The following is a 26,315-nucleotide window of genomic DNA, read 5'->3' on the forward strand; positions in this document are numbered from 1 at the left end:
TAACAACATATATGCATAATAACAAAAGATAACCATACATAACACAAATCTATTGAATAAATTGCCTTGCCTTGTCTTGTCTGCTTCCAACACCAACAACATTCCACTTTCAAGTAAGTCATCAGCTTCTTTTACCAAAATATTGAGTTTCTAAAATGGGTTTTGATCGATTTCATGTGTAATGGTTTCTGGATGATGGGTTTCAATCGTTTTCATGATTGATGATTTTTCTATCTTAAAAATTGGATTTTTCAAAATGGGTACTGATTGTTTTCATTTTCTTGCTAACAGTGAGATTGAGACACTGTTGTCTTGTATTGGGAAACAACGGGGAAGCCGAATGAAGAAGACTCTTGATTTCTGTGAAGCTTTGTTAAGGGGTCAAATCGAGAACCTTTTGCAGAAAGCTGAAGAAGAAGCTGGGATTTCTAAACTCACAATGGAAACTCGTCTTTTTCTTGGATTTGCTAACTCTCCAACTTTGTTGGTAGGTGGTGAATGAATGAGTTGTTGGAAAAAAATAAAGAGAAGATTGAATCTAAAAAGAGTTTGGTAAGTCCACTGCTGTTGGTGGTAATAAATTGCAAAGACAAGAACAATGATAACTTTTTATAATAGATTAAAGATGAAATTTATTTAAGAAAAATTAAGATGGGTTTAGATTTAATTTATTCAATTGATTTGTGTTATGTATGATTATCTTTTTTATTTGGAATAGATGTTGTTCTGGGGTTTTGAGTTTGGGAAAGTTAGTGAATTTGTGGAAGATGACTAAGAACAAAATCCAAAAATCCAAAAATAATTGATAGCGTCTATTTTTCCGAAACTCCATCACAAGTGTTGGTAAAATCCAGCTGTCACTGCCACATAGATTTTTAACAGACTTTGACTAACGGAGTAGACGGAAAGGACTCATACGACTCTATTTAAAAGTTAAGGGACCAATGTGACACGAAAAAAAACTAAGGGATCAAACTGAACACAGGTATAGTTAAGTGACCAAAAAAATATTTTTCATCAAATAAATAGTAAGTGTTAAGAAAGATATTGATCCTACGAGGATTTTTAAGGTAATTTTCATTAAAAATTCAAAATGATAAAATAACTCATAAACAAAGAGGTGAAAAAATAGTAGCATGTAACTAGCTTGTGCAAGAACGAAATGTGATAATGAGTACAAATCAGAATAAAAAAAAGGTTAAATATGATTAGTTCAATGATTCATCTAGTATTTGTGATGAAGTGTGGTGTCATGACATATGTGTTCAAGACTAAACATATGATGTTTGTTTACAGCGTGAGAATATGCAATAAATTGTTAGAATTCCTATATGCCTAAGCATTATTTATTACTATTACACTTCAATTAAAACTTGCCATGTTCACCACCATGATACTAACCACTTATTGTAAGAACAATATTAGTTCTGCATCTGGCCTTAAGTTTTGATGATAACTTTACATGTTATCTTAAAGAACAATTGTATACACTAACTGTTTTCTTTCTAGTGTGTGGCTTTTGCCTTGCAGGTTCTGACTCTGGTAAGAAGGCATGTGACGTCATCAGGTTCTGAACTCAACACTCTGGAAGAATACTAGTGATCTGTTACAATGGAAGTCAAGATTCTGAAATGCTACTTATGCAACAGTTCTAAGGAACGTTAATACAAGAGCTTCTGATCGTGATTTTGTAAGAAAGCTTCAGAGGCCTTCTAAAGATTTCCTTGTGTGTCCCATGTTCTGAAGATGATGAACATGAGGTTTTGCTGAACGAGTTCTGGAGATCTGAAGACATCTCTTCTTAACACCGAGTGCTAAAGACAAGGTTCTGCTGGACAAGCTCTGAAGACTCAAAGACTCAGGTTCTGAAGATACAAGTTTTGATCATCTATAACATGATTCATTCAACTTACAACCAGAAGCCTCTAAAGACTTAGAAGATCAATGATGACTTGCGTCTGATGGTGAGCATAAAAGTATTAACGTAAACTATGACTTATACTTTTATAGGGTGGCGTAAGGATAGTCCAACCTGTACTTGTTATCTACCATTTCCACCATGGTCGTTGGGGACTTTACAATTGTACTTTGTATTTCATATTCCACCCTCTAACAGATATATCCTTCTCTATAAAGGAAGCTATTGGAAGTATTTAAAATAAATGATTTAGTTCTACAAAACTAAACCAAAGCGCTGCACAAACTCTGTTAGAGAAATCTTTGTATAGTTTTGTATTTTAGCAAAGAGCTTTTGTTTGTATCTTGCTTATCAACACTTTTGTGTTGTTGTACTTAAACATTATGTAATTTGCTTATTAGAAGCATCTTTGTATACACACTTGTAATCAACTTGGTTGATTGTTTCCTTGGGGGACTAGGTGCTAGTCAGAAGCCTCGAGAAGATTGTGGTTGCGGTCATAGTAGTTTCACGATAAGGATCAGCTGAACTCGGTGGAGTTGTCAGCAAGGTTGATCATAAGCTTATTGTGGTTGTTTCCTTGAGAAAATATGTGTTCGCCAGGAGTCTCAAGATGACATTGGTTGCGGTCAATACGATTGTTTGTAATCAGTTTGGTTATAGTGGATTAATTCCTTACTGAGAAGGCAAAATCACATTGGCGTATGGACTGAAGTAACTTCGTTAACAGTGAACCAGGATAAAAATAATTGTGTTCATATATTTTTATTCACTAGTTAACCTTGTATTTTGAGTTGCAAAAAAATTATATTTGGTGCAACCCAATTCAATCTCTCATTTCTTATGTTTCTCGCACCTTTACTTATGTTTAAGTTGTTTAAATAAGCATGAGATGATTACTAGCTATTTAACCATATTAAATTCTTGGTATTCATTTACTAAGTACTATTGCAATTTACTAATATGATATTTAACCCTTAGTTAATCAGACTTGGAATTAAACATATAAATAGCACAAGAACTAAACATTGCATAAAATCACAACAAATCAATTTCAGTTTATTATAAATTCATTATCTAACACAAGATTTTTAACTCATAGTAAACTTATCACTAACTAAAGACAGAGAATTCAAATTTTACATAGTGTTATACATAAGAAGTCAAAAAAAACTATTATAATCTTTTAATTGCAAGTGATCTATGGTGTAATGACTCTTAACAACAATTTCACATCAATAGCGGAATTAGGTTAAGAAAGAAGGTATGTACAACCATTTGTTCTAGATTTGTCCTCCTTCTGAAATTGATTTTGTACTAGTAAAAAGTATAGATGTACAATTACCTTTGTAAGGGTAGGAACACTCAGAGGCCTTAGTAGATATATTATGAAAATAAAGTGTTATGAAAATGTTAAATATAATAATTCAAGTCTAGCATAAAATAAAAAGTCTAAAATATATTTATAAATAGCAATATATCATGTCTAGTGTTTTAAAAACTGGACTGAATCAGCAGATAAAATTGATTAAATCGAAAATTGGAGAGGTCATCGGTATAATTTGATTGTTAAATCAGTTATATAATTGAATAGTTGGCAAATGATGAGGGTGCAGCCAGTAGATTCTTTGAGGCGCAGAAGGAGTACAACAAAATTATGACTCGGGAGGAAATTTTCTAGAAACAAAGAGCCAAATTGCATTGGTTACGGCATGGCGATTCGAACTCAAAATTTTTCCATAAGTCGGCAACAGTAAGGAAGAATTTTAAGAAGATAGACATGCTTGTTGATCAAGAGGGGTTATGCCAAATCGCAATTTCTTATTTTAAAGATCTATTTGAGGCAAAGCAGAGAGAGTATGATCCTGTTTTGAACTGCATTCAACCGGTTGTAACACAAGAGGATAATTATAGGCTTATTTCCTAAATTACCAAAGCTGAATTATACGAGGCCTTGATTCAGATGCATCCGGATAAGTCCCCGGGCCCGGACGGGTTCAACCCGGCCTTTTACCAGCATTTTTGGAGTTTATGTAGTGATGACATTTTCCAGGCTGCTTCTTTGTGGTTGTCCAGAGGCTATTTTCCTTCAGAGCTTAATGAGACTAACATTTGTCTCATTCCAAAATGTGCCAAACCAAAAGATATGAAGGATCTTCGCCCAATCTCTCTTTGTAATGTTGTCTACAAGCTTATTTCCAAACTGCTAGCTAATCGTTTGAAAGTGGTCTTGGATAAATGTATTTCAGAGGAGCAGCCAACTTTTGTTGAAGGGAGGTCCATTCTTGATAATGCTATGGTGGCTACGGAAATTATTCATGCTTTGAAAAGGAAGACAAGTTGTAACAGGGCTACTCTGGCTTTGAAGATAGATATTAGTAAATCCTATGACAAAGTAGATTGGGGGTTTCTTAGAGGTATCTTGCTTCGGCTAGGCTTTGACGAGAGATGGACCCATTGGTTGATGATGTGTGTAACTTCGGTGCATTATTCTGTTCTTGTTAATTCGGATAGAGTCGGGCCCATTTTTCCAGGAAGAGCACTGAGACAGGGAGAACCTTTGTCACCTTATTTGTTCATCCTTGTGTCTGAAGGCCTTTCTGCTCTTATCAAGAGAGGTGTTCCTCGAGGAGATATCCACGGAGCTCAGATTTGCAGGGGGCACCCAGTGTGTCCCACTTGCTTTTTGCTGACGAATGTTTTCTTTTTTGCAGGGCAACTATAGCGGAGGTGTCTAATCTCATGGTAATCCTTAATACTTATGCTGAGGCGACGGGGCAAGTGATCAACCTAGCTAAGTCCGAAGTATTCTTCAGCCGTAATTTGAGTGTGCCGGCTCAAGAGGATTTAGCCAATTTGATGGGGGTGAGACGTGTATTGGGACAGGGACATATTTGGGTCTACCTTCTATGATTGGTAGAAGCAAGAAGGCGGTGTTCTCGTTTATTAAGGATTGTATATGGAAAAGAATTAACTTTTGGAGTGGTAGATATTTGTCTAAAGCGGGGAAAGAGGTTATGATTAAATCGGTGCTTCAGTCTATTCCCTCCTATATTATGAGTGTCTATTTGATTCCGGATGGGGTGGTGAACGATATTGAGAAAATGATTAACTCATTTTGGTGGGGGGCAGTCGAAATAATAAAGGCATAAGGTGGCTGGCATGGGATAGGATGACTATGCAGAAGAGTGAAGGAGGTATGGGATTTAGGGATTTCAAAGCTTTCAATATGGCTATGGTAGCAAAACAAGGATGGAATATTATGGCGAACCCAAAATCGCTTGTGGCTAGAATTTTCAAAGCTAGGTACTTTCCTAACTCTTCCTTTTTTGATTCTAAGATTGGTAATAATCCGAGTTTTGTGTGGCGAAGTTTATGGAAAGCTAAGGTTGTTCTTCAGCTTGGAAGTAGATGGAGTATAGGTGAAGGGAATATAATTAAGGTTATGTGGGATCCTTGGCTTCGTGAGAAAGGTAGTTGTTGGGTTAGTGGAACACAAGTTCAGGAAGTGCATGATCTCTTCGTTAAAGACCTTTTGCTCCCTAATGTCAAACAATGGGATGTGGGAAAGGTGAACTCTCTCTTTGATCATGTGGGGGCTGAAAGTATTCTTAGAGTGCCTTTGGTGGAGGATGTTATGGAAGATAGGTTGGTTTGGCACGAGGAGCAGAATGGTGTTTATAATGTGAAATCGGGTTATAGACTTTGGAGAGGGGTGCAAAGTAGAACTCCACACTACGTTATGGGAGGAAATTGGAAAAGTTTGTGGAACATTTTCGCGCCTTCGCGAGCAAAGCATTTGTTATGGAGAATTTGCAGGGGCTGCCTTCCAACTCGCTATAACTTGCAACAACATCACGTTCCTTGTCCATCTCTTTGTCCTTGGTGCGATTTACAAGATGAAGATGATTGGCATGTTTTTTTCGGTTGTGTTTCTACTTCTCAAAGTTGGCGGGCAGCAGGTTTGTCATCTATAATCGACCATCGTTTACATTCTTTTCATGACGCTAAGTCACTTATTTTTGACGTTTGTAGTCGAGAGGACCGGAGGGATGCGGGTAGATTTGCTGTTATGCTTGAGGTTGTTTGGCGGAGTAGAAATAATGTGGTTTGGCAAGATGATCGTCAAGATGCTATAAGAATTGGTTTACAAGCTTATCATAACTGGTATGATTGGTTTTTAGCTAGAGAGGAGCATATAGGGGATGATACTAATAATCATCCAGTGGTTTGGATTCCGCCTATGATAAATCATGTGAAATGTAATGTTGATGCAGGGTTTAATAATGTTTGTGGTACTACTAATAAAGGGTGGTGCTTTAGAGATCATTTGGGGAGATTCATCAGAATTCAGAGGAGGTGTTTCTTGGGACGTGGGTCTTTTTTCTGTTCATGAAGCTGAAGCCATGGCGTCGAAGGAAGCAATCCATCATGCCATCTCATCTCATTTCTCTCATGTTACCTTTGAAAGTGATTGTCAGCTAGTTGTTAATTCTATTAAAGCCAAAAATGTTGGCCCCTCTGAATTTAGTCTTATTATCAAATTTATTCAGAATTTGTTATGTTTTTTTCCGAACTTTGAGGTAAAGTTTATTAAGCGTCAAGCGAATTCGGTTGTCCATACTTTAACTAAGGCGGCCAATTATTGGTCTAGGCGTAGTTTCCTTAATTTGGTACCTCCTTATATTGAGTTTTGTTTGATGAATAAAAATTGTTGAATTTGTTCTTGTAAAAAAAAAAAGCTTTTTTTTTTCGGATTTCTTAAATTTCTTGAATTGAATAAGATTTCGTTTGTACAAGGAAAAAAAGCTAATACTATAAGATGGATTTTCACGTGAGGAGTAAAATATATAAGCATTCCGACAATAAAATTTTGGCATTAAGCCTGCAACGTGTTTGATCAATTGACTGAAACTTCACTCCAACCCTCCAAAACAACAACCCAATTGTTCTTAGATTTTAAAAATAAGTGCTTTTAAGTTGCCACTTTACAATGATGTCTTTTTCTTTTGTTTCCATAATATAATGAAAATGAAGTTACATTGTTAATAACAATAAGTAGTGAGGACACAAATCATATATAGAATGAAAATTTTCTTTCCTATATAGGAGTGGCCCGGCCCGGCCCAAGGACCAAACAACTTAAGTTAGAGTTTTAGCCCTCAAAATTTTAAACTTAAAAAAATCTTAAATTTTTTTATTTAACTATAAAAATATATAATCACATATTAATTACACATATTATTATACTTTGAGTTGATAAAATATAGAATTAAGAAAAAGGATGAATTTGGTTGGTTGAGAGGAAAATTATGACCAACAATTGGATTGGGAAGGTAAGTAAGATCTTAAGATTGACGGTGACATGAAACATTGTTGGTTATATTTTTTTATTTTGTTAGTATCACGTTGGTTTGAATAATTAAGAAAAGTGAAGTAAAAGGTAAATGACAAAAGAAAATAAATATGTACTCTTAAAAATTCAACTTTTATAAGTGATTTTTTTAGTAAAAATAATTGATTGTTTGAACCAAAAGAAGTAAGTATAAGAAAAAGCAGCGGTGCATGATATTTTGACATGACAGGATAAATATCCCACCCTCGGTATCATTATCATCACTCTCACGCCCCAGTCATCATTCAACATTCATCGTTTATTCTCTTCCTTATGCGTGCATTGCGTGTGTAATCCACTACACGAGTCTTACTAATCCCAGTCAACTCTTTTTTTTTCTCTAATTCTCCCATAATATCATCATCATTTGTTGAAATTATACTACACTACCCGTCTTAAAATGACTTATATAGGATTTTTCCCGTCTAACTTTAAGTTTTCTTTTAATTTATTAGATATATTTTGAACTTTTTAAAATATATTTTTATTAATTAATATTATTATTCTTTTAAGATAAAAAAGAGTTGACACATATCAGTACGTAAAAAGTATGCTTTTGGTATTACATCAGATTCACATAGTACGTTATTGTTGCTTATGTGTTCACGAGTTCATGCATGTATAATGTTTTTGAAATAAAGAAGAATTTAAACGTGTTTGGTTATTAATTGCATTCACATTATTCTTTATTTTAAAAAGTTTATAATTGAGAATTATTTTTTTATGCTTCAAGTGACTTGATTATTATTCCATATTTGATCATATTGATCAAACGAGTCAATATGATAAATCTGATTCTGTGACCTAATTCAATAATTGTGAGAACATACGTGTTCTACTGGTAGTCTCATATTGAAGCAATCCATTATCGCATCTCAATGTTGGACCCATCAAACAGTCCATCATGCGAGACGTTGCATACATCGAAGATGATTTTAATTATTATTCTTATATAAACGTGACTCTTTGTCACATCAAAATACAATTCATTACAAATTGTGTGTACACGTGAGTGCGTGTGACAAATTACTTTTATAAATGATTGATTCAATATAACATTTCTTCTTTTTCATTCTTCTTTGTTTTCTTTGTCAATGGGTCAACATTGAGTTCAGCTGTTGTTCTAAATCGGTTAAATACCCAAATAACTAAGGTATAATCCACCACATATTCACTCCACTTTGATGAGAAATTAAGACACAATAACATACCAATACGCAGCGGATATACAATTTTTCACATTTGTAGGAACATTGAGAATCAAGAGCAATTATAAGACGACAAATCAAACAAATAAACGCACAAAAGAACACCGATATTTTTAACGTGGAAAATCCCTCAATATGAGAGTAAAAATCACGAGTCGTCTAGACCAAAGAAATAGCTTTAGTATAATCATTTGAGGGTACAAGAAAGTCTTAAAGTGATTCACAAACAAGTGCTAACAACTGTGAATCACAAAACAAAACTAACTTACAAATAAGAATAAAAAAAGCTGAAAAAATAACTAAGAACTGTAGCTCCAAAAGTTGATACATGAGTTGCAAACATGCCCCTCAAAATTTCAGCTTGATCTGACAGTGAACGAATCGAGGATTGTCGATTTAGTGAGATTGATGCAAAAAAAATGAGAATAGATTTCTCTCTTTTGAATCCTAATTCTCTCTCTATCGCTCTTAACCTTAAATTGACATTCTCCACTTAAATAAGTGAGACAAATGGGCTATTCATATTTTAGACCTTTTTCCACATAGGAAGGGGCCCAAGCCCAACTAACCTGCCCTCACAACTATGTGGAGGAAATCGCCAAACCGACAATATCATAATAAGCTTCAAATTTCCTTCTTGGTAACACTTTAGTCATCATATCAGAACCATTATCATTTGTATGAACTTTAGCTAACTCCAACAACTTAGCATCCAAAACATCACGTATTAATAATATCTCACATCAATGTGTTTGGACCTATTATGAAAAGTCAGATTCTTACCGAGATGAATAGCGCGTTGACTATCAACAAATAACACATACTTGTCTTGAAAACACATGAAACCTAGCCATAGAAAGTTGCATTTTTCAATTATGGTTTGGTCATAATTGATTACTGCTAAATCGTAATCGATTACGAGTTGTAAATTTTTTTAAAATATAAGCATTACAGAAGTTGTATTCGATTATTTCTTTATTCGTAAACGATTACGAGTTGAACAATTGCTTCTTTTCACAAAATAGAATATGTGTAAAACATTGGAAGACTTTATGAAACCCCTTTCAAATCCATGCATCTATTCATAGAGGTTATTAAGGATGTATATAAGATTCTATACATAAAAAAACAAACTACCTCTTTTAAAAATCATTATCACACAATTCAAATTTTTTTTATAAGGGTTCATCTTTATTCTTTCAAGTTTTGAAATCATGCATATTTTTCAAACATCATAAAAGTTTCAACACAAAATTTGAGCACTCAAGTGATATTATTTTAAATTGTGATATTAAAAAGAGAAGTACATTTTTTAAGTATGAAATTGGAATTTAGATCATCAATAAAATTATCTACAAAGTGTGTATTACTTTTTCATCATAGTGTGTTGACGAAAAGTATTTGTAAATAGAAAATAGTATACTTTTTCATCAAAATATGTTTTATTCTTTGAAGCTTTAAAACATATTTTGACATTGTCAAATACTCATGATTTAGATCCTATGATTTTTTTTTGAAGGATTTCAGTAGATTTGACAAAATTTGTAATATCATGAGTTAGTCTTTGAACTTGAGTCTTTAAAAAATTTATTTACTTCTTGGTTTGAAAAACATTTTGAATGTTAGGCTGTTTTATTTTATCCTTTCATTATGAGTTTTATGATACCGAGAAAAATTAAAGTATGAGTCACTCTCAAATTTTGAATCGTCTCAACTCAAAATGACGTTCATTCAATTTTTGAAAATTTTCTTTTTCTTTCTTTAATTCATTAATTTTCTCTTTTTGAAATAAGTATTTTTAGATAAAAATTTTGAGTCCCCTAAAAGATAAGTAAACAAATTTTAGAAAATAAGCAACATTTTCACATAATATAAAATAGATGCAATGATACATTTTTTATTTTTGTTTTATCACCACTAAATACTCCCACTGGATCTATTTATTAAAAGCAACTTACAACATAATAACAATAGAACCCTCTAGCAAAAAGAAAAACAATCGAACTCTACACCAAAATAAATACATTAGAACTCAATTATAAAATAATGCAATCTACCTTGCTCATGCCGTAATAAGAAAGTCATATGATGACAGAATAAAACTCAAAACTATTTAAATTGTAATGTCACTATGACAGTCACTGCCAAACAATATTACAAAATGCGGCATAATTAAGCGTCAAAATATTCTCATGCTGGTTTGGCTAGGACTGGCTCACAGTAAGATGGCGTCCACCAAGCTAATGCTGCTTATAATTACTGATCTGATGAACAAAATCTGGACTGGAAATATCAGTGTCTAAACCGATATCAAATATAAACCAAACTAAAGGCGTACTTTTTAGTCTTAGAATAAAATACATATCAAAGATATCAAACTCAACGACGGTAACGACGGCGGAGTCTGGCTGGTGAATCATCATCATGGTAAAGATGTCCCCTTTTAGCTTGATCTTGCTTTGGTAAAACATCATCTAGCGAATCATCGTCGTAGTGAGGATGTCTCCTTTTAGCTTGATGTTGCTTTGGTAAGACCTCTTCAGGCGAAATATCATCATAGTGAGGATGTCTCCTTTTAGCTTGACGTCGCTTTGAAGCTGCCTCATATAGCAAATTGTCATCTTCATAGTGAGGATGTCCCCTTGGAGCCTGTTTTTGCTTTGGTACAACCTCATATGGCGATTCGTCATCGTCATAGTGAGGATGCCCCCTATCTAGCAAATCGTCATCGTCATAGTGAGGATGCCCCCTATCTAGCAAATCGTCATCGTCATATTGAGGATGTCCCCTTGGAGCCCGATGTTTTGGGACGACCTTATCTGGTAAATTATCATCAGCATAGTGAGGATGCCCCATATCTAGCAAATCGTCTTCATCATAGTGAGGATGTCCACTTTTAACTTGATGTTGCTTCGGCAAGATCTCATCTAGCGAGTGGTCTTCTTCGTGGTGAGGAAGTCCCTTTTTAGCTTGATGTTGATGTTGCTTTGGTAAGACCTCATCTAGCAAGTGGTCATCTTCATGTTGAGGAAGTCCCTTTTTAGCTTGATGTTGCTTTGGTAAGACCTCATCTAGCGAGTGGTCATCTTGATGGTGAGGACGTCCCCTTTTTGCTTGACATTGCTTTGGCAAGACATCATCTAGCAAATCATCGTCATAGTAAGGATGTCTCCTTTTGGCTTGATGGTGCCTTGGTAAGACCCCATCTAGCGAATTGTCATCATCATAGTGAGCATGCCCCCTTTTAGCTTGACGTTGCTTTGGCAAAACCTCATCTACCAAAGTGTCATCTTCATAGTGAGGAGGTCCCCTATTAGCTTGATGTTGCTTTCGTACGACCTCATCTAGTAAATCACCGTCATCGTAGAGAGGCCGTCCCCTTTTAGCTTGATGTTGCTTTCGTACGACAACATCTAGTGAATTGTCATCATAGTATGGACGTCTCCTTTGAGCCTGACGTTGCTTTCGGTGACGGTATAGTAAGATTTCATCTAGTGAATGATCGTCATCATAGTGAGAATGCCGCCTTATAGCTAGACGTTTCTTTCGTCGACAGAATGGTAAGACCTCATCTAGTGAATGGTCACCATCATTGTTAGGATGTCTCCTATGAGCTAGACTTGCACTTGTTAAAGCACCTGCTGACTGGCGCTCTAGAGCTTTCATGCTTTTCACTACCTTATGAAACTGCTCCTCCAAAAGCTGATATCGTTGTTTTGCATCAGCTGCCTCCTGTCGTGCTGCAGCAGCCTCCTGAAGTGCTGTGGCAGCCTCCAGACGAGCTGCATTAATAGCCTCAATATGCATGGCATGATCACACCTGCCCCTATAAGGTTGCTGAGACTCCTGAGTCAGTGAAGTTACACCACATCCAAAATTTGAAGCAAAATCAGCAGTGCCATAGGAACCTCGTGTCTTTCCCCAGCAACCTCTTTCCACAGCTCAAGCTTTGTCGCCTCATCTACAACCTGCTCCCCATTCTGGGAGGCCTCGCCAATTTGTTTTTGTACCTCCTTCAGACGATCATGATAATGTTCCTACTCAAAAGGAAATGCAACTTAATATCATTTTGCTCAAGAGCCATATTAAAAATTAAAAATATAAGGACCAACAACTTACATATGTCGCTTGCGAGCGTTTATCAACCCAATTGCCAGACTTGTTTTTATGGGTAGCCATGAAGAGCTCGGCAGGATCCACAGAACGTCCGAGTTCACGAGCCTGCACAAAAAACCAACATATAAACATCATATCCTATGAAAATGAACAAGACAATAAGTGTAAATTAAATACATACCATACTAAGTGCCACATCAACATGAGACTTGCGCCCTGTGGTGTGGACTGCAGCTTTACCAGAAGCCCGATTGGTCTTATTTTGGGTAGAGACCTTTACAAAAGCTTCACCCTCCCAATGGGTTATAAGACCCTTCCAAGCCTCTTCACATATCCAATGAGGTCTCATCCCCTTCTTCCTCACTCTCGAGAGCATATCTGAAAGGCGCTTTGCGCCTCTCGTTTGAAATGTCTTTTTGATAAACCTGTGATCACGAGGATCCCAAGCAATCATGTCCTAAAAAAGAAGGAATCTAGTCAGTTATCATTAAGTAGGTGCAATTAGTTAGTAATTAAAAAACTGTAATTAAATAAACGCAACTGACCCCAAACAACTTCCACCAATATTCCCTTACATCCTCTGGAGTCTCCTTCCAGCGATGGAAAGGACCCTGAAAATGTGACTGGATGGCGTGTTTAATTGCAGCAGCAGGCGCCGAGCTAGGCGCCCACCTGCAAAAAGTCCAAATAACACATAAACTAACTGATTAAAGAACGAAACAAATAACATTCTAGCTTACCCTCGTCCACAAGGTCGTATAAGAACCTTCCCATCAGCATTCTGCTTGTTTGAATCCATTTCTTGAGGAGTTTGGGGATTCTCCTCTTCTTCCGACTCCTCTGTATAAGGAGTTTCGGGATCCTCCTCTTCCGACTCCTCCATAATAGGAGTTTTGGGATCCTCCTCCTCCACTAGCTCCTCCTTCTCCTCTATATGTTCACTACTATTTGATTGATTCAATAGACCAATATTTTGCTCTAGTTCTCCGTGCTCAGTCCAGATCGAATAGTTTGGTTTAAAACCACTCTTGTACAAATGACCTTTCACATCTCTTGGAGTGAAAGACTTTAGACACTTGCACGATTCACATGGACACTTGATCTTTCTCTCAGACAAAAAGCAGGGTTGTTCCTTAGCCTTCTTAATAAACTCCTGAACTCCGTTAATAAACTCAAATTTCAAGCCTCTTCTATGAGGATTGAACCTATCGTACATCCAACTACGATCCATTCTCTGCATATTACGCATATAATTATTAGCTATCAAGGGGGTACTGGTCACACTTTAAAAATTTTAACAGCAAAAACCTCTGTATTATAGACAATTGCAAAAAAACAAGTCAGAAAAAAAGCATATTATATGATAAGTATGTGCATAGTTTCTGAATTATCAGCATGCAGCTAACATATTGGATCTTAGACAGGATCGCGCACTACTGAGCTCAACTGTCCGCTTACAAACAACACAAACAGACAAATACATAAAATTTACTAAATTATCAGCATGAAACCAACTCCTTATTGAGCTTTACTCTCTACTAACAAACAACATATCATTCCAAAAAATGTGTTCCATTAACATCACGGATAACATTGCTTACATACCTCGAACTCCTAATATAAGCTATGAGTGCAACAGAGTCAAGTCACAAACAAAATATTACAAAAGAGCCAGTAGGGAACAAAGCTACATCAACTTAGTATTTGCATGTCTAAAGCTCCATGGTATGATAGTGTTATTTTTTACCTAAACGACTCCACCGTACATTTTGTTTTAGAGGTTCAATAATTTACTTGCTATTGCTTAGGAAACTCTGTTACCATCCTACCAAGTTATATTTATATATATATGATTGGTTAAAACATCAAAATTGTTACTTGGATTTATAAGATCTTTAGTCCTTTTCTCAATCAATCTAGATTGAATGAATCACTTATTGATTTTCACTAAGCTATTCTGAATCTCTTAGTTATGCTATTCACTCTATTTGTATCAACTATTTTAGTTTAGTATGAATGAAAACAGTAAGGTTCTGGATTATGATTCTCCAATTATTCATATGTGCATATAAAATAGCAACAAACTGAGTGTGAATAAGTAAATTGAGTGTAAAAATTTCCAAGTCTTAAACATTTTCGAGTGCTAAAGATGGCAAATGTCCAAACACAACTCTAAAAGAAACTTCAATACCAAGTTTTAAAATACTCATTTTAATAAAAGCTTGTAGTTAAGGACAGTAGTCCAACAAGAATAAAAACAGCAATAAAGCTATTTAACCGGACAGACAATTTTCTCCTACTAACAGAGATAGTATTTGTACTGGCAATCACGCTCACTGTGATAGGACTCAAGGAAAAATGGAAAAGACGTATTTATTAACTGTAATGGTGAGCCAACACTCTTACAAGATTGTGATAACCAGAACAAAGCTCCATCTCTTGAAATTAAGCAACAGAATTCATGAATGACTGTCGCTTATGTATAGATTCGCTCTAACAGAATGTGTAAGAATAACTAGCCACATCACGTAACCTATGTAGCACTGACACCTCTGGAAAAAGTGTGTCCGTGTCGGACACCTGCACCAACACTTATAATTACCTGTGTCGCAATGTCACGTAACTAATATTCCCTCACCCTATTCCTTCTAGAATATACGTTCTGAATGATGGCCTTAGGTGGGACCACTCCAATATCCATTTGTGATTCAGCAACACAGTCAGCAGGGTCCTATCACACTGCGATCACAAACTGGGAAAATTTGGAAGAAATAAACTATAGACCGACATGCAAAAAGTTCAACCTCAAGTAAAGCAACAACCGCAAGTAAACTAAGAAGCTTCTTAGGAAGGTAAGCTATCGATTTATGGAGTCAAATCCCAAATTAAAGAGCCCTAAAATTTAGCCCTAATTTGATAATGTATAGGAAAGAACACAGACCTTGCGTTGCGAGACACGGTGTAGATTAAAGGAGCACTCTCGCAGCTTCAGAAATGGTGCTTCTTGGCGGCTACAGTGGAGAAACGGGTAGAATGGGAAATGTGGAGATAGGGTTTACTACAGTGTAGCGTCCAATTGGATCGCGGTAAATTTTCATTTGATAAATGTAGCGTCCATTATCAGACCGTCGTAAACAAAGAGAAAATGGTTAAAGTGAATACAATAGGACCTTGAAATTTGGTTGGGTTCAATTATTCTCTCCCATGTCATATATTTGAAAAAAAAATTAAAATAACCAGGTTTAATAAATAAAATACAGAAAAAACCACCTTTTCAGGGTATTTACCAAACTGTCTGGGTTTGGGACATATTGGAAGAGAATGCGCCAAATGAAATGGCGCATGCATGTCACACAAGCCAAACCATTTGGCGCATAAGAAGGAAAATTAGGGCAAGAAATTGCAAGCCATTTGAAATGGCGCATGTGGTCATCTATTAACACATAGGCGCCAAACCAATTGGCTCCTATGTGTGGGCCATTTTTTTTTTTCAAAATTAACCCGTTTCGGGTATTTTCGCGTACCGTTTTCGATTTCGGTCTATTATTTTCGTAAAAACGTCTAATAAATCAAGTTTGTAAAATCTTATTAACCCTAAATAATGTAATGTATGCGTTATCGATATCGGTTTTTTATTAAAGCTCAATTTATTGATGAAAGACCGATGAACGGTTACAAGAGGTGAACGGTTACAAGAGGTGGTAAGCGAAACTGATACATTGCATTAAAAAAAATACAGATTATACTAAACTTGCGACGATGTCGAGCCACGATTAGGGCATCTCTTTATATTGTGCCCCACCTGACGGCAAATGCTGCATTTTCGTTCCATTTTGTCGCGGACGTCCATTTCGGTCCTAATCCGTGTACTATTGGGACGCCCTTTTTTCTTTCGCCGCATTGCGTCGTTGTGCCAAACTACCTCTCCATCATACTCAGGCCAGTAATCCTCCTTGGCCACCACAGGAAACGCAACACTGTAAACTCTGAGCAACGTCTGAGTCTTGTAAATCGGAGACAGTAGTGATATAGCGTCGCGGTGGGCATACGCACATGCAGCTATGACGTGTGAGCAAGGCATACGAAAAGCTTGAAACCTTCCACAGTCGCACCAATCTTCGTCAAGAAGAACCCTATATTGTTGCCTTGGCAGTCCCTCATTGTGGTCAATTGTCTCGCGCACACTGAACGTGCGATTGAATCGGTCGAAAGAAGTCACTTGATGAGTGTTCGCTTTTGCCGACTGCTGTTGCATAAATTTCATGCAACTATCGCTTAATAGTTGACCAGCTTGCCTAACATCACCCCATCTCCTGCCTTTTGTTGAGAAGAGTGAAGCCATCCTAAAGTATGTGGCTTCCACCAGTGCTGTGATTGGTAGGTTACGGATGCCTTTGAAAACGCCATTCATGGATTCCACGAGATTAGTTGTCATATGGCCCCATCGCACGCCATTGTCGTAAGCCCTTGTCCATTTGTCCCTGGAAAGATTATCTACCCAAGTACCTGCCTCTGGATTTGTCATTACAATCTCACTCCGATAATGCTGGAATGTGGGTTGGGTCAACGCATAACCAGCATTGACTAGGGCCTTTCTTAGATGTCTGTCCTTGATCTCCCGCATGAAGTTTTGGGCGATGTGGCGAATACAATATACGTGTTTTGAAGGGGGGTCATGCCATCCGTTCGCTGGATTGTTGTAAGCACTCTCTATGGAAGCGTGCCTATCAGAGATTAAACATATGTCAGGCTGGGGAGCAACATGTTCCCGGAGGTTCCTTAGAAAGAAACTCCAAGCCGCTGCAGTTTCACCTTCGACGATAGCAAATGCCACTGGAAATATGTTGCTGTTACCGTCTTGTGCAACCGCCATGAGCATGGTTCCTTTGTATTTGCCGTATAACCATGTCCCATCAATTTGAAGTATGGGTTTACAGTGTGCAAAACCTCGGACGCAAGGTTTGAACGCCCAAAAAAGCCGATGGAATATTCCGTTTCCCTGGACAGGGTTTCCATCCGGGGCATGCGCGGGCAGTGTCTCTAGAATCGTAACAGTGCCAGGTGCGTAACTGTGTAGCGCATTGAGGTATCGGGGAAGAATTTTGTATGACTCCTCCCAGTTGCCGTAGACTGTCTCAATTGCCTTTGTTTTTGCAACCCACGCCTTTCTGTAAGATGGAGTGTAGTTGAAGGTTGTGACGATGTGGGATATTATATTTTTAACCTTCAGAGACGGATCAGAGCTTATGAGAGGCAAGATCTCCTGGCACATAAGATCGGCACTGAGTTTTGTATGATCCTGGGAATTGTTAGGGTTGACACACGTGTGTTTCTGCGTAATCGACCCTATTTTCCATGCATTACTTCTCTTCCTATAAGAGGCCAACAGTCTGAACCCGCACTCTGGATTTTTACAAGTGATTACATACCGTTCCAGGTTTGAACGGTCTACTTCAAAATCAACGTTGTTCGCCATGTGCCATTTTTTTATTCTTCTCAGACATGCCTCCTTAGACGGAAACTTGTCTCCTTCCTTTAATTCTTCGTCGTTTTGGATGTAGGGCGTGAAGAAGATGTCAGATGATGGTTCGTCACCTTGGAGGTTCAAGTTACCCATATGTGCTGGAGGTGCGTACGCATGAGTTGGAGGCACCAAGGTTTGCTGCTCGTCGTCGGATTCCTCGTTGACCATGTCGTCAAATTCGGTTTCCAGATCGTCTTCTTCCTCGTCAATGACGTCAACCTCGTCTTGCTCGTTGACTGGTGGGTCAATAACCTGTGACTGGACAACATTAGTTTCTTGTGTCTCAGCCTGAAGAGTGACGTACAGCTCGATGGAATCCAACCCACAGTATTCGTGGGTGGTGAACATATCTTGCAAGTCTTCGTCATTGGCAATCTCCATTTCGTAAAACTTGACGGTGTTGTCTTCATTGAAATTGGGACATTGGTAAAAAACGCTTGCAATAGGACCCATTGCAATCTTAGAGTACAGTCGTTGAATGAACCCGAAGTCTTTTCCCAACCAACACCACCGCCACGACTAAACACATTTGAGGGAATGGGTAACCGACTTTACAACATCGGTTTTCCGGATAATTATGGGGGCATCGACGAATTCATAGACAGCGATCCACGTGACATCCCAGTACCAGCCCCGGTGACACAAACCCAACAAGAAGCACAAAGGGGCAGGGGTAGGGCTAGGGCAAGAGGCGGTGTCAATATTCGCGGCGGAATCAACGATCGCGGTAAACGGCTCATTACAAGACCAGGTTGCGGAACGGATGGCTATCTTGGTGATGGCCGTCATTGATCATTTTGTTGTACTTTTCATTAGTCTTCTGTGTCGTTTCTGAATTTGATTGTAACCGATGTTTAGCTTTTAAATTATATTGTAATCGATGTTCAGTTTTTAAAAAATATTGTAATCGATGTTTAGTTTTTAATTTATATTGCAATCGATGTTACACTTTTGATTATCGTTTTCTGCATTTCATTTTAAAGCCGAAAAAAATATTCTACTAATTTTTTTAAGTAAACATCATAACAAATAAAAAAAAAATTATCATTTTCCCAATTTAAAATGAATTAAAAAAAAATTGAAAAAAAAAAATAAAAAAAAAAGCCCTAGAACTATGGCGCCAAATGGTTTGGCTTCTAGGGCAAAACCCTAGACTTATGAGCCATTCCATTTGGCGCATGCAATGGGAATTTTAGGGCAAGCCATTTCATTTGGCGCATGCACCCAAAATATACACCTATGCGCCATTTCATTTGGCGCATTCAGTGTTCTGGTATGCCAAACCTAGACAGTTTGGTAAATACCCCGAAAACATGGTTTTTTTCGTATTTTTTTTATGAAACCTAGATATTTAAATTTTTTTTCCATATATTTATATTAATTTATTAATAAATAAAATAAATTTTAATTTATTTTAATTAAAAAATATTTATACTAATAAAAAAGTGATAGTATAGATAATGTTGAATTTAATCAACAAGATATGATTGACTACTTAGTGATAATTTACAAAAAGAATTAGAAAAGAGAGATGCTCAGATAATGTTACCATATTTTAAAAGTTGTCAATTGAAGAGTTCAAGATTTTTTTATGCATTTCGAATGGATATAGAAGAACAGCTAACAAATTATTTTTGAATTAATTCAAGGTCTAGAATAGCTTACAAATATTTTGGTGATGTTGTGACTTCTGAACCAACATACTTAACAAATATATACAAAATGCCTTTTGTTCTTTTCAATGGAGTTAATCATCACTGACAATTCATTATTTTTGGTTGTGCCCTTTTTGGGGTGAAACTGAAGAAAGTTTTATGTGGTTGCTAAGTACTTGGTTAGAAGCAATGTATGGAGTTTGTCCTAAAACATTATTGTAATCAAGAGGTCGCTATTAATAATGCACTTGCAAGGGTGTTTCCACGTGTTAACCATCATATTTGTATGTGGCACATTGAGAAAAACATTTAAATGTACTTGAGTAATATCTATTATGTAAAAGGCTCACTCAAACAAATGAGAGAGACACCACATATTCATCCAAAACCTTAATGTGATAGGTGTATGAGTTTTCTCACTTATAAAGTGTTTAACCTCCATTTTTCCAAGCAATGAAGGACTTAGAACTTACACTTTGTTTCTCAAAACCACTCACACTTATTTCTCAATAATTCCCCCTAAATGTGAGTTTATTCATTATGCTCCCCCTTAAGTGCAAGCTCTTTCATCCACATACTTGTACCACCATTGATAAACACACTTACTCATCATGGGCACTACAACTGGACACACCGCATGACTACCACCATGTCAGGAAGACTTTCAATACAAGGAGTTAGTCCCTTACTCGAACTAGACTTTGATACCATTGATGGGTCATCAGGAGGAGAAGCATTTACATTGGGTTAAAGACTCGCCTAAATTTACATATAATTGGTTAGAAAGATTTAAAAAAATTAAGTGCAAGATTGGGAGATTTTTCACATCTTCAGCTCCTTTTAATATTGATAATGAAAATTGATTTGTCTTGTTTTTCGCTCAACATCATAACCTGGTCAACTTTCCTTTTTTATAGTTTTTTGTCTGATGATTCTTATGATTAACTTTGCCTTCAAAACCTCAAAAAAATTTAACCTACAGAGCACATAAAACCATAATCACATCTTTTAAAATAGTTCTTAAGAGGAATAATGAGAAGTTAGAAGATTTTAATTCGTCTAGAGGCCTCCGACAAGGCAACCCATTATCTCTTGATGACAGTCTGTCATCATAATATTTTATCACTAGTTTCTAGTATTTTTAGTAGTATTTAGAGGAGAATTACATTGTTTAAAGATAAATTTTGCAATATTTGAGATAAAGGAGAAAACAGTAATTCAATCATATCTTGAGCTTAGTATCTCCGATTGAGGTGATACTAACGGAAAATGGAAGCTAACAAAATAGTTAGTTATTAGAAAAATCGTAGTGTGATTACTTTAAATTGCGACGCAATTTGGACACATGTTTTTCCCATTATAAAAGGAACAACATGCAGAATTTTTAGAAAGTAGAGTTTTATAACAATTTGATAACTGCAAGGATTTTAGAAACAGAGATTGGAGGTTTTCATCCACTGAAGACTAATTTCCATCTCTAAATTCTTGTATCTTTCTTTTAAACTTGTTGTATCTTTCTTAGATTAGGCCTTTTGAGATGAATTTATTTTGATATGTTTGAACCATGTAATTGGTCAAATACTATTCACAATTATAGTATTATTCAGTTATATTAGTTCTTAATATTTTTTGTATTTTTAAGATTATTTGGATTAATCAAAGTTTTAAATTATTGTTAACCCTAACTTTTGAAACCTGATTTAATTTAACTGTTCAAAATTAGTAATTACTTTATGATTAGAGAATTATAATTTTGTGATATAAGAATTAACATGCAATAAAATATGTTTTGATTTCAAACTCACGTAAGAGATTAAATGAATGTTATTAAAAGAGAGGGTTATACAATAAGGAATTTGGTAAAACCATTTTGTTAATTCATCGTGATATTAGAAGAACACTTTGAGGGAATAGAAGCAATTACCAAACAGTGACAAATAAAGAATTCGAGAAAGGCTTGATCTTTTTTTAATCATTGATAATTTTCCTCTTTTTATTTTATTTTCTGTTGAAAATCAATCTTCTATGAAAATCCCTCAATTCATCGTGGTATTGTGTTGTGATTAAGCAATCCCTATGGATATGAACTTTTTATAAATATTATTATTTGACAACAAGTTTAGTACACTTGTTAAGTATCCATCAAATTTCGGGCATTGTTGTCGGAGATTGTTAATTAATTTTAACAAAGCAATTAAATTGTGTTTAAGATTTATTTTTATTTATAGTTTTATAGTTTTTAGTTTTATTTTTATTTTTTATATTATTGTTTTTGTTATTAATTTTTGTTATTTTCAACTATTCTTGCGTATTAATTATTTTTTAGGGTTAAATACTATTCACCCCCTGCCAAATTAGCGAGATTCGGTTTTCCCCCTTATTAAAAAAAATTTAGCCTTGACCCCTTAACAAAAAAAATTCTGTTTTCAGGAACCCCCTATCCCTTGTTTGGCTGACTGGGCGAGGGGAATCTTGTTGACTAGGCATGATATCTTGCTGACTAGGCATGGTATCTTGCTGACTGGGCATGTTTTTGGAAAGCTTGCAAAATTATGGTATCTTGCTGACTGGACATGTTTTTGAAAAGCTTGCAAAATTGCAAATAATCAAACTTGCAAAAACTAGGTTTCGAACCCAGGTAACAATGGTTAATAGATGCACAACCAACCACCGAAGCACAATGCTGAATCCTATTATAATTTCCAAAGCAAATAAATATATATATTACGTTTATATATTACTTTATTTATTTATTTATTAATATACTTTATTACTAATATATTAATATATGTTTATATATTACTTTATTAATGTTTATTAACATTTTAATGTTATATATATATTTTAAATTTTTTAAATTTAACTGTTAATGTTATATATATTTTTAATGTTATAAAAATTTAACATTTTAATGTTATATATATTTAATATTATAAAAATTTAACATTTTAATGTTATATATGTTAACTGTTAAATTTAACATTTTAATGTTATATATATTTTGTAAATTTTTTATAAATATATATATTAACGTAAATAAAAATTTTACAAATAAAAATATATTAACGTAAATAAAAACGTAAATTTTACATATTTATATATATTTTAAATTTATTAAAAATTTTAAATATTTTTAATAAAAACGTTAATAAATATATATAGATTTAATAAAAAAAATTATAAATTTTTAACATTTTATAAATATTAACTTTTTAACATTTTACAAATATTAATATTATTTTATAATAACTTAAAAAAGCTGTACATAAAAAATATTTAAATAATTATATAAATGTATTATTTAATTATTATAAAATATTTAAATGTATTTTAATTAATATATGCATGTTTTGTTGTTAATTAAAATTATTAACTTTTTATATAAATGTAAATTAAAACGTTTTTTTTAAATATAATTATTAAATAATACATTTATATAATTATTTAAATATTTTATATATACAACTTTTTTAAATATAACTGTTCTGGCCTGGGCCGAGCAAGCCCAGCTCTTCTCACTAGCCGAGCAGGCCCAAATCATTGGGCCCATTTACTGGATAACCGTCAAGAGATATCCACGCACGAAGACCACGCGTCACGCAGCGGGGGATTCGGTCAACCATCTCCGAACCCTACGCTATGCTCATCCAGAACGTGGGTCACCTGCTGACTCTGCCCTAGCACAAGGACGTTCTGGCAGTTTCCTAGCACGTGGGCCTCCAATTGGATTTGGCCCAATTAGGAAACCTTGGCCCAGCGCTGGGGGCTACAAATACCCTCTTTCACCAGAGGGTCAGGTATTCTATTCTTCACTCTCAACCCTCATTCTCTGATAGCTACTAACTTAAGCATCGGAGAACCTTGCAGGTACCCCCCCATCTTGCTCTCCAAGCCAGATTCCGCTGCCTTGACGATTCTTCTGATTAGGTACGATCAGTGGCGCCGTCTGTGGGAATCTTGCTCCCCCTTCTTTAACAAAGATCAAAGCATAAACTTTCACGATCGTCATGGCTAACAACAACAACATCCCAAACTCCGATCCCTTCCTCCTGGAACATCTGATCGAAGATTCCACCCGCGAGGTGACGAATCGTCGTCGGCAAGAAGAACCACAACATGCTCTTGCCGGACAGAGAAGACCGAGACATGAGACCTCGCAACCTAGGAGGCAGCGGATCCAGAACATCCAGCAGCTACAGGGCCTCCAACAGGTTCAGAATGTCGAACAAAACCCTCCCGAGGGACACGTTCAGAACGGGGAAGACGAGCAGGCCCGAACCCACAATGGGCCTGAACATCCCCAAAATGAGAATGAGACTGACGCTAGAGACGGGCACGCTGCTTCCTCATTCACCCACACCTCCGACAGGCAGAGAGCCCGTCATGAAGAAGAGGAGGAACCGCTCAACATCCCCGAGGATACTGACCCCATCACTGTCCGCCTGCTCAAAGAACTGCAAAAGACGAACAGCCTCCTCCGACTTCAGGACGACCGTATCCACGAGCTGGAAAGGAAGCGACGGCGCCGCTCCCCTCCGCGGAGACATTACCAGTCGCGCTTCTATTCCTCCTCGCGCTCACCTCCGAGGAGACACCGTCGGCGTTCCCCATCTTCTTCACGCTCTCCACCTAGAAGACATCGCCGCCGGAGATCATATTCCCGCTCTCCACAAAGAAAGAGCAGGAAGAATCAGAGACCAGAGGCCACTGAAGCAAGAAGCCTCTCCCCCGAGCAGGGTCATCGGGGCCCTTCCAAGGCTGTGTTTAATTGCAGCAGCAGGCGCCGAGCTAGGCGCCCACCTGCAAAAAGTCCAAATAACAAATAAATTAAATGGTTAAAGAACGAAACAAATAACATTCTAACTTACCCTCGTCCACAAGGTCGTATAAGAACCTTCCCATCAGCATTCTGCTTGTTTGAATCCATTTCTTGAGGAGTTTTGGGATTCTCCTCTTCTTCTGACTCCTCTGTATATGGAGTTTCGGGATCCTCCTCTTCCGACTCCTCCATAATAGGAGTTTTGGGATCCTCCTCCTCCACTAGCTCCTCCTTCTCCTCTATATGTTCACTACTATTTGATTGATTCAATAGACCAATATTTTGCTCTAGTTCTCCGTGCTCAGTCCAGATCGAATAGTTTGGTTTAAAACCACTCTTGTACAAATGACCTTTCACATCTCTTGGAGTGAAAGACTTTAGACACTTGCACGATTCACATGGACACTTGATCTTTCTCTCAGACAAAAAGCAGGGTTGTTCCTTAGCCTTCTTAATAAACTCCTGAACTCCGTTAATAAACTCAAATTTCAAGCCTCTTCTATGAGGATTGAACCTATCGTACATCCAACTACGATCCATTCTCTGCATATTACGCATATAATTATTAGCTATCAAGGGGGTACTGGTCACACTTTAAAAATTTTAACAGCAAAAACCTCTGTATTATAGACAATTGTAAAAAAACAAGTCCGAAAAAAAGTATATATATGATAAGTATGTGCATAGTTTCTGAATTATCAGCACGCAGCTAACATATTGGATCTTAGACAGGATCGCGCACTACTGAGCTCAACTGTCCGCTTACAAACAACACAAACAGACAAATACATAAAAATTTACTAAATTATCAGCATACAACCAACGCCTTATTGAGCTTTACTCTCTACTAACAAACAACATATCATTCCCAAAAATGTGTTCCATTAACATCACAGATAACATTGCTTACATACTTTGAACTCCTAATATAAGCTATGAGTGCACCAGAGTCAAGTCACAAACAAAAAATTACAAAAGAGCCAGTGAGGAACAAAACTACATCAACTTAGTATTGTATGTCTAAAGCTACATGGTATGATAGTGTTATTTTTTTAGCTAAACGATTCCACCATACATTTTGTTTCAGATGTTCAATAATTTACTTGCTATTGCTTAGGAAATTATGTAACTATCCTACCAAGTTAAGTTTCACCAAAGAGCCCTAAAAGTTAGCCCTAATTTGCTAATGTATAGAAAAGAACACAGACCTTGCGTTGCGAGATACGGTGTAGATTAAAGGAGCACTCTCGCAGCTTCAGAAATGGTGCTTCTTGGCGGCTACAGTGGAGAAACGGGTAGAATGGGAAATGTGGAGATAGGGTTTACTACAGTGTAGCGTCCAATTGGATCGCGGCAAATTTTCATTTGATAAATGTAGCGTCCATTATCACACCGTCGTAACAAAGAGAAAATGGTTAAAGTGAATACAATAGGACCTTGAAATTTGGTTGGGTTCAATTATTCTCTCCCATGTCATATATTTATATTAATTTATTAATAAATAAAATAAAATTTTATAAGTATCAGATATACCTAAGAGGGGGGGTGAATTAGGTACTTTATAAGTTTTTCGATTTTATGGTGTAAAGTGATTATTTTTCTGGTTTATGGTGATGTTACTAAAAGATGTAAAGTGCAGAAAAATAAATGACACAAGGATATATCCTGGTTCCCCTCACA

General features: G+C 36.2%; 3 protein-coding genes across 4 annotated transcripts; all 3 read right to left on the reverse strand.

Annotated features, from left to right (window-relative positions):
* Nucleotides 1-10,900: 10,900 nt before the first annotated feature.
* LOC131623916 (uncharacterized) lies at nt 10,901-12,328 on the reverse strand. Its single transcript, XM_058894910.1, has one exon. It carries the CDS (start codon nt 12,326-12,328, stop codon nt 10,901-10,903), a length of 1,428 nt encoding a protein of 475 aa, XP_058750893.1.
* A 53-nt stretch (nt 12,329-12,381) lies between these two features.
* On the reverse strand, nt 12,382-15,811 carry LOC131623958 (uncharacterized). Of its 2 annotated transcripts, XM_058894966.1 has the most exons (7): nt 15,579-15,811; nt 15,240-15,389; nt 13,378-13,871; nt 13,183-13,309; nt 12,819-13,094; nt 12,641-12,742; nt 12,382-12,558 (listed from the first exon to the last, which is right to left on the reverse strand). In XM_058894966.1, exons 3-7 carry the CDS (start codon nt 13,866-13,868, stop codon nt 12,382-12,384), a joined length of 1,173 nt encoding a protein of 390 aa, XP_058750949.1. In that variant the 5' UTR covers nt 13,869-13,871; nt 15,240-15,389; nt 15,579-15,811. The 2 variants fall into 2 exon arrangements, with proteins under 2 accessions (XP_058750949.1, XP_058750948.1); XM_058894965.1 differs by lacking the exon at nt 15,240-15,389.
* Nucleotides 15,812-24,468: 8,657 nt separating this feature from the next.
* Nucleotides 24,469-26,057, reverse strand: LOC131623917 (uncharacterized). Its single transcript, XM_058894911.1, has 3 exons — nt 25,844-26,057; nt 24,685-25,178; nt 24,469-24,616 (listed from the first exon to the last, which is right to left on the reverse strand). The coding sequence occupies exons 2-3, from the start codon at nt 25,173-25,175 to the stop codon at nt 24,469-24,471; spliced, it is 639 nt and encodes a 212-aa protein (XP_058750894.1). The 5' UTR covers nt 25,176-25,178; nt 25,844-26,057.
* Between the last annotated feature and the right edge of the window lie 258 nt (nt 26,058-26,315).

The sequence above is a fragment of the Vicia villosa genome, unplaced genomic scaffold (assembly GCF_029867415.1).
Source record: "Vicia villosa cultivar HV-30 ecotype Madison, WI unplaced genomic scaffold, Vvil1.0 ctg.000089F_1_1, whole genome shotgun sequence".
NCBI lineage: Eukaryota > Viridiplantae > Streptophyta > Magnoliopsida > Fabales > Fabaceae > Vicia > Vicia villosa.

Coding starts and splice junctions, on each gene's coding strand:
- LOC131623916 (XM_058894910.1), bottom strand. CDS start 12,328: ATGCATATTGAGGCTATTAATGCAGCTCGTCTGGAGGCTGCCACAGCA.
- LOC131623958 (XM_058894965.1), bottom strand. CDS start 13,868: ATGGATCGTAGTTGGATGTACGATAGGTTCAATCCTCATAGAAGAGGC. Junction 13,310..13,377: donor ATACGACCTTGTGGACGAGG/GTAAGCTAGAAT, acceptor GACTTTTTGCAG/GTGGGCGCCTAGCTCGGCGC. Junction 12,559..12,640: donor AACGCTCGCAAGCGACATAT/GTAAGTTGTTGG, acceptor CCTTTTGAGTAG/GAACATTATCATGATCGTCT.
- LOC131623917 (XM_058894911.1), bottom strand. CDS start 25,175: ATGGATCGTAGTTGGATGTACGATAGGTTCAATCCTCATAGAAGAGGC. Junction 24,617..24,684: donor ATACGACCTTGTGGACGAGG/GTAAGTTAGAAT, acceptor GACTTTTTGCAG/GTGGGCGCCTAGCTCGGCGC.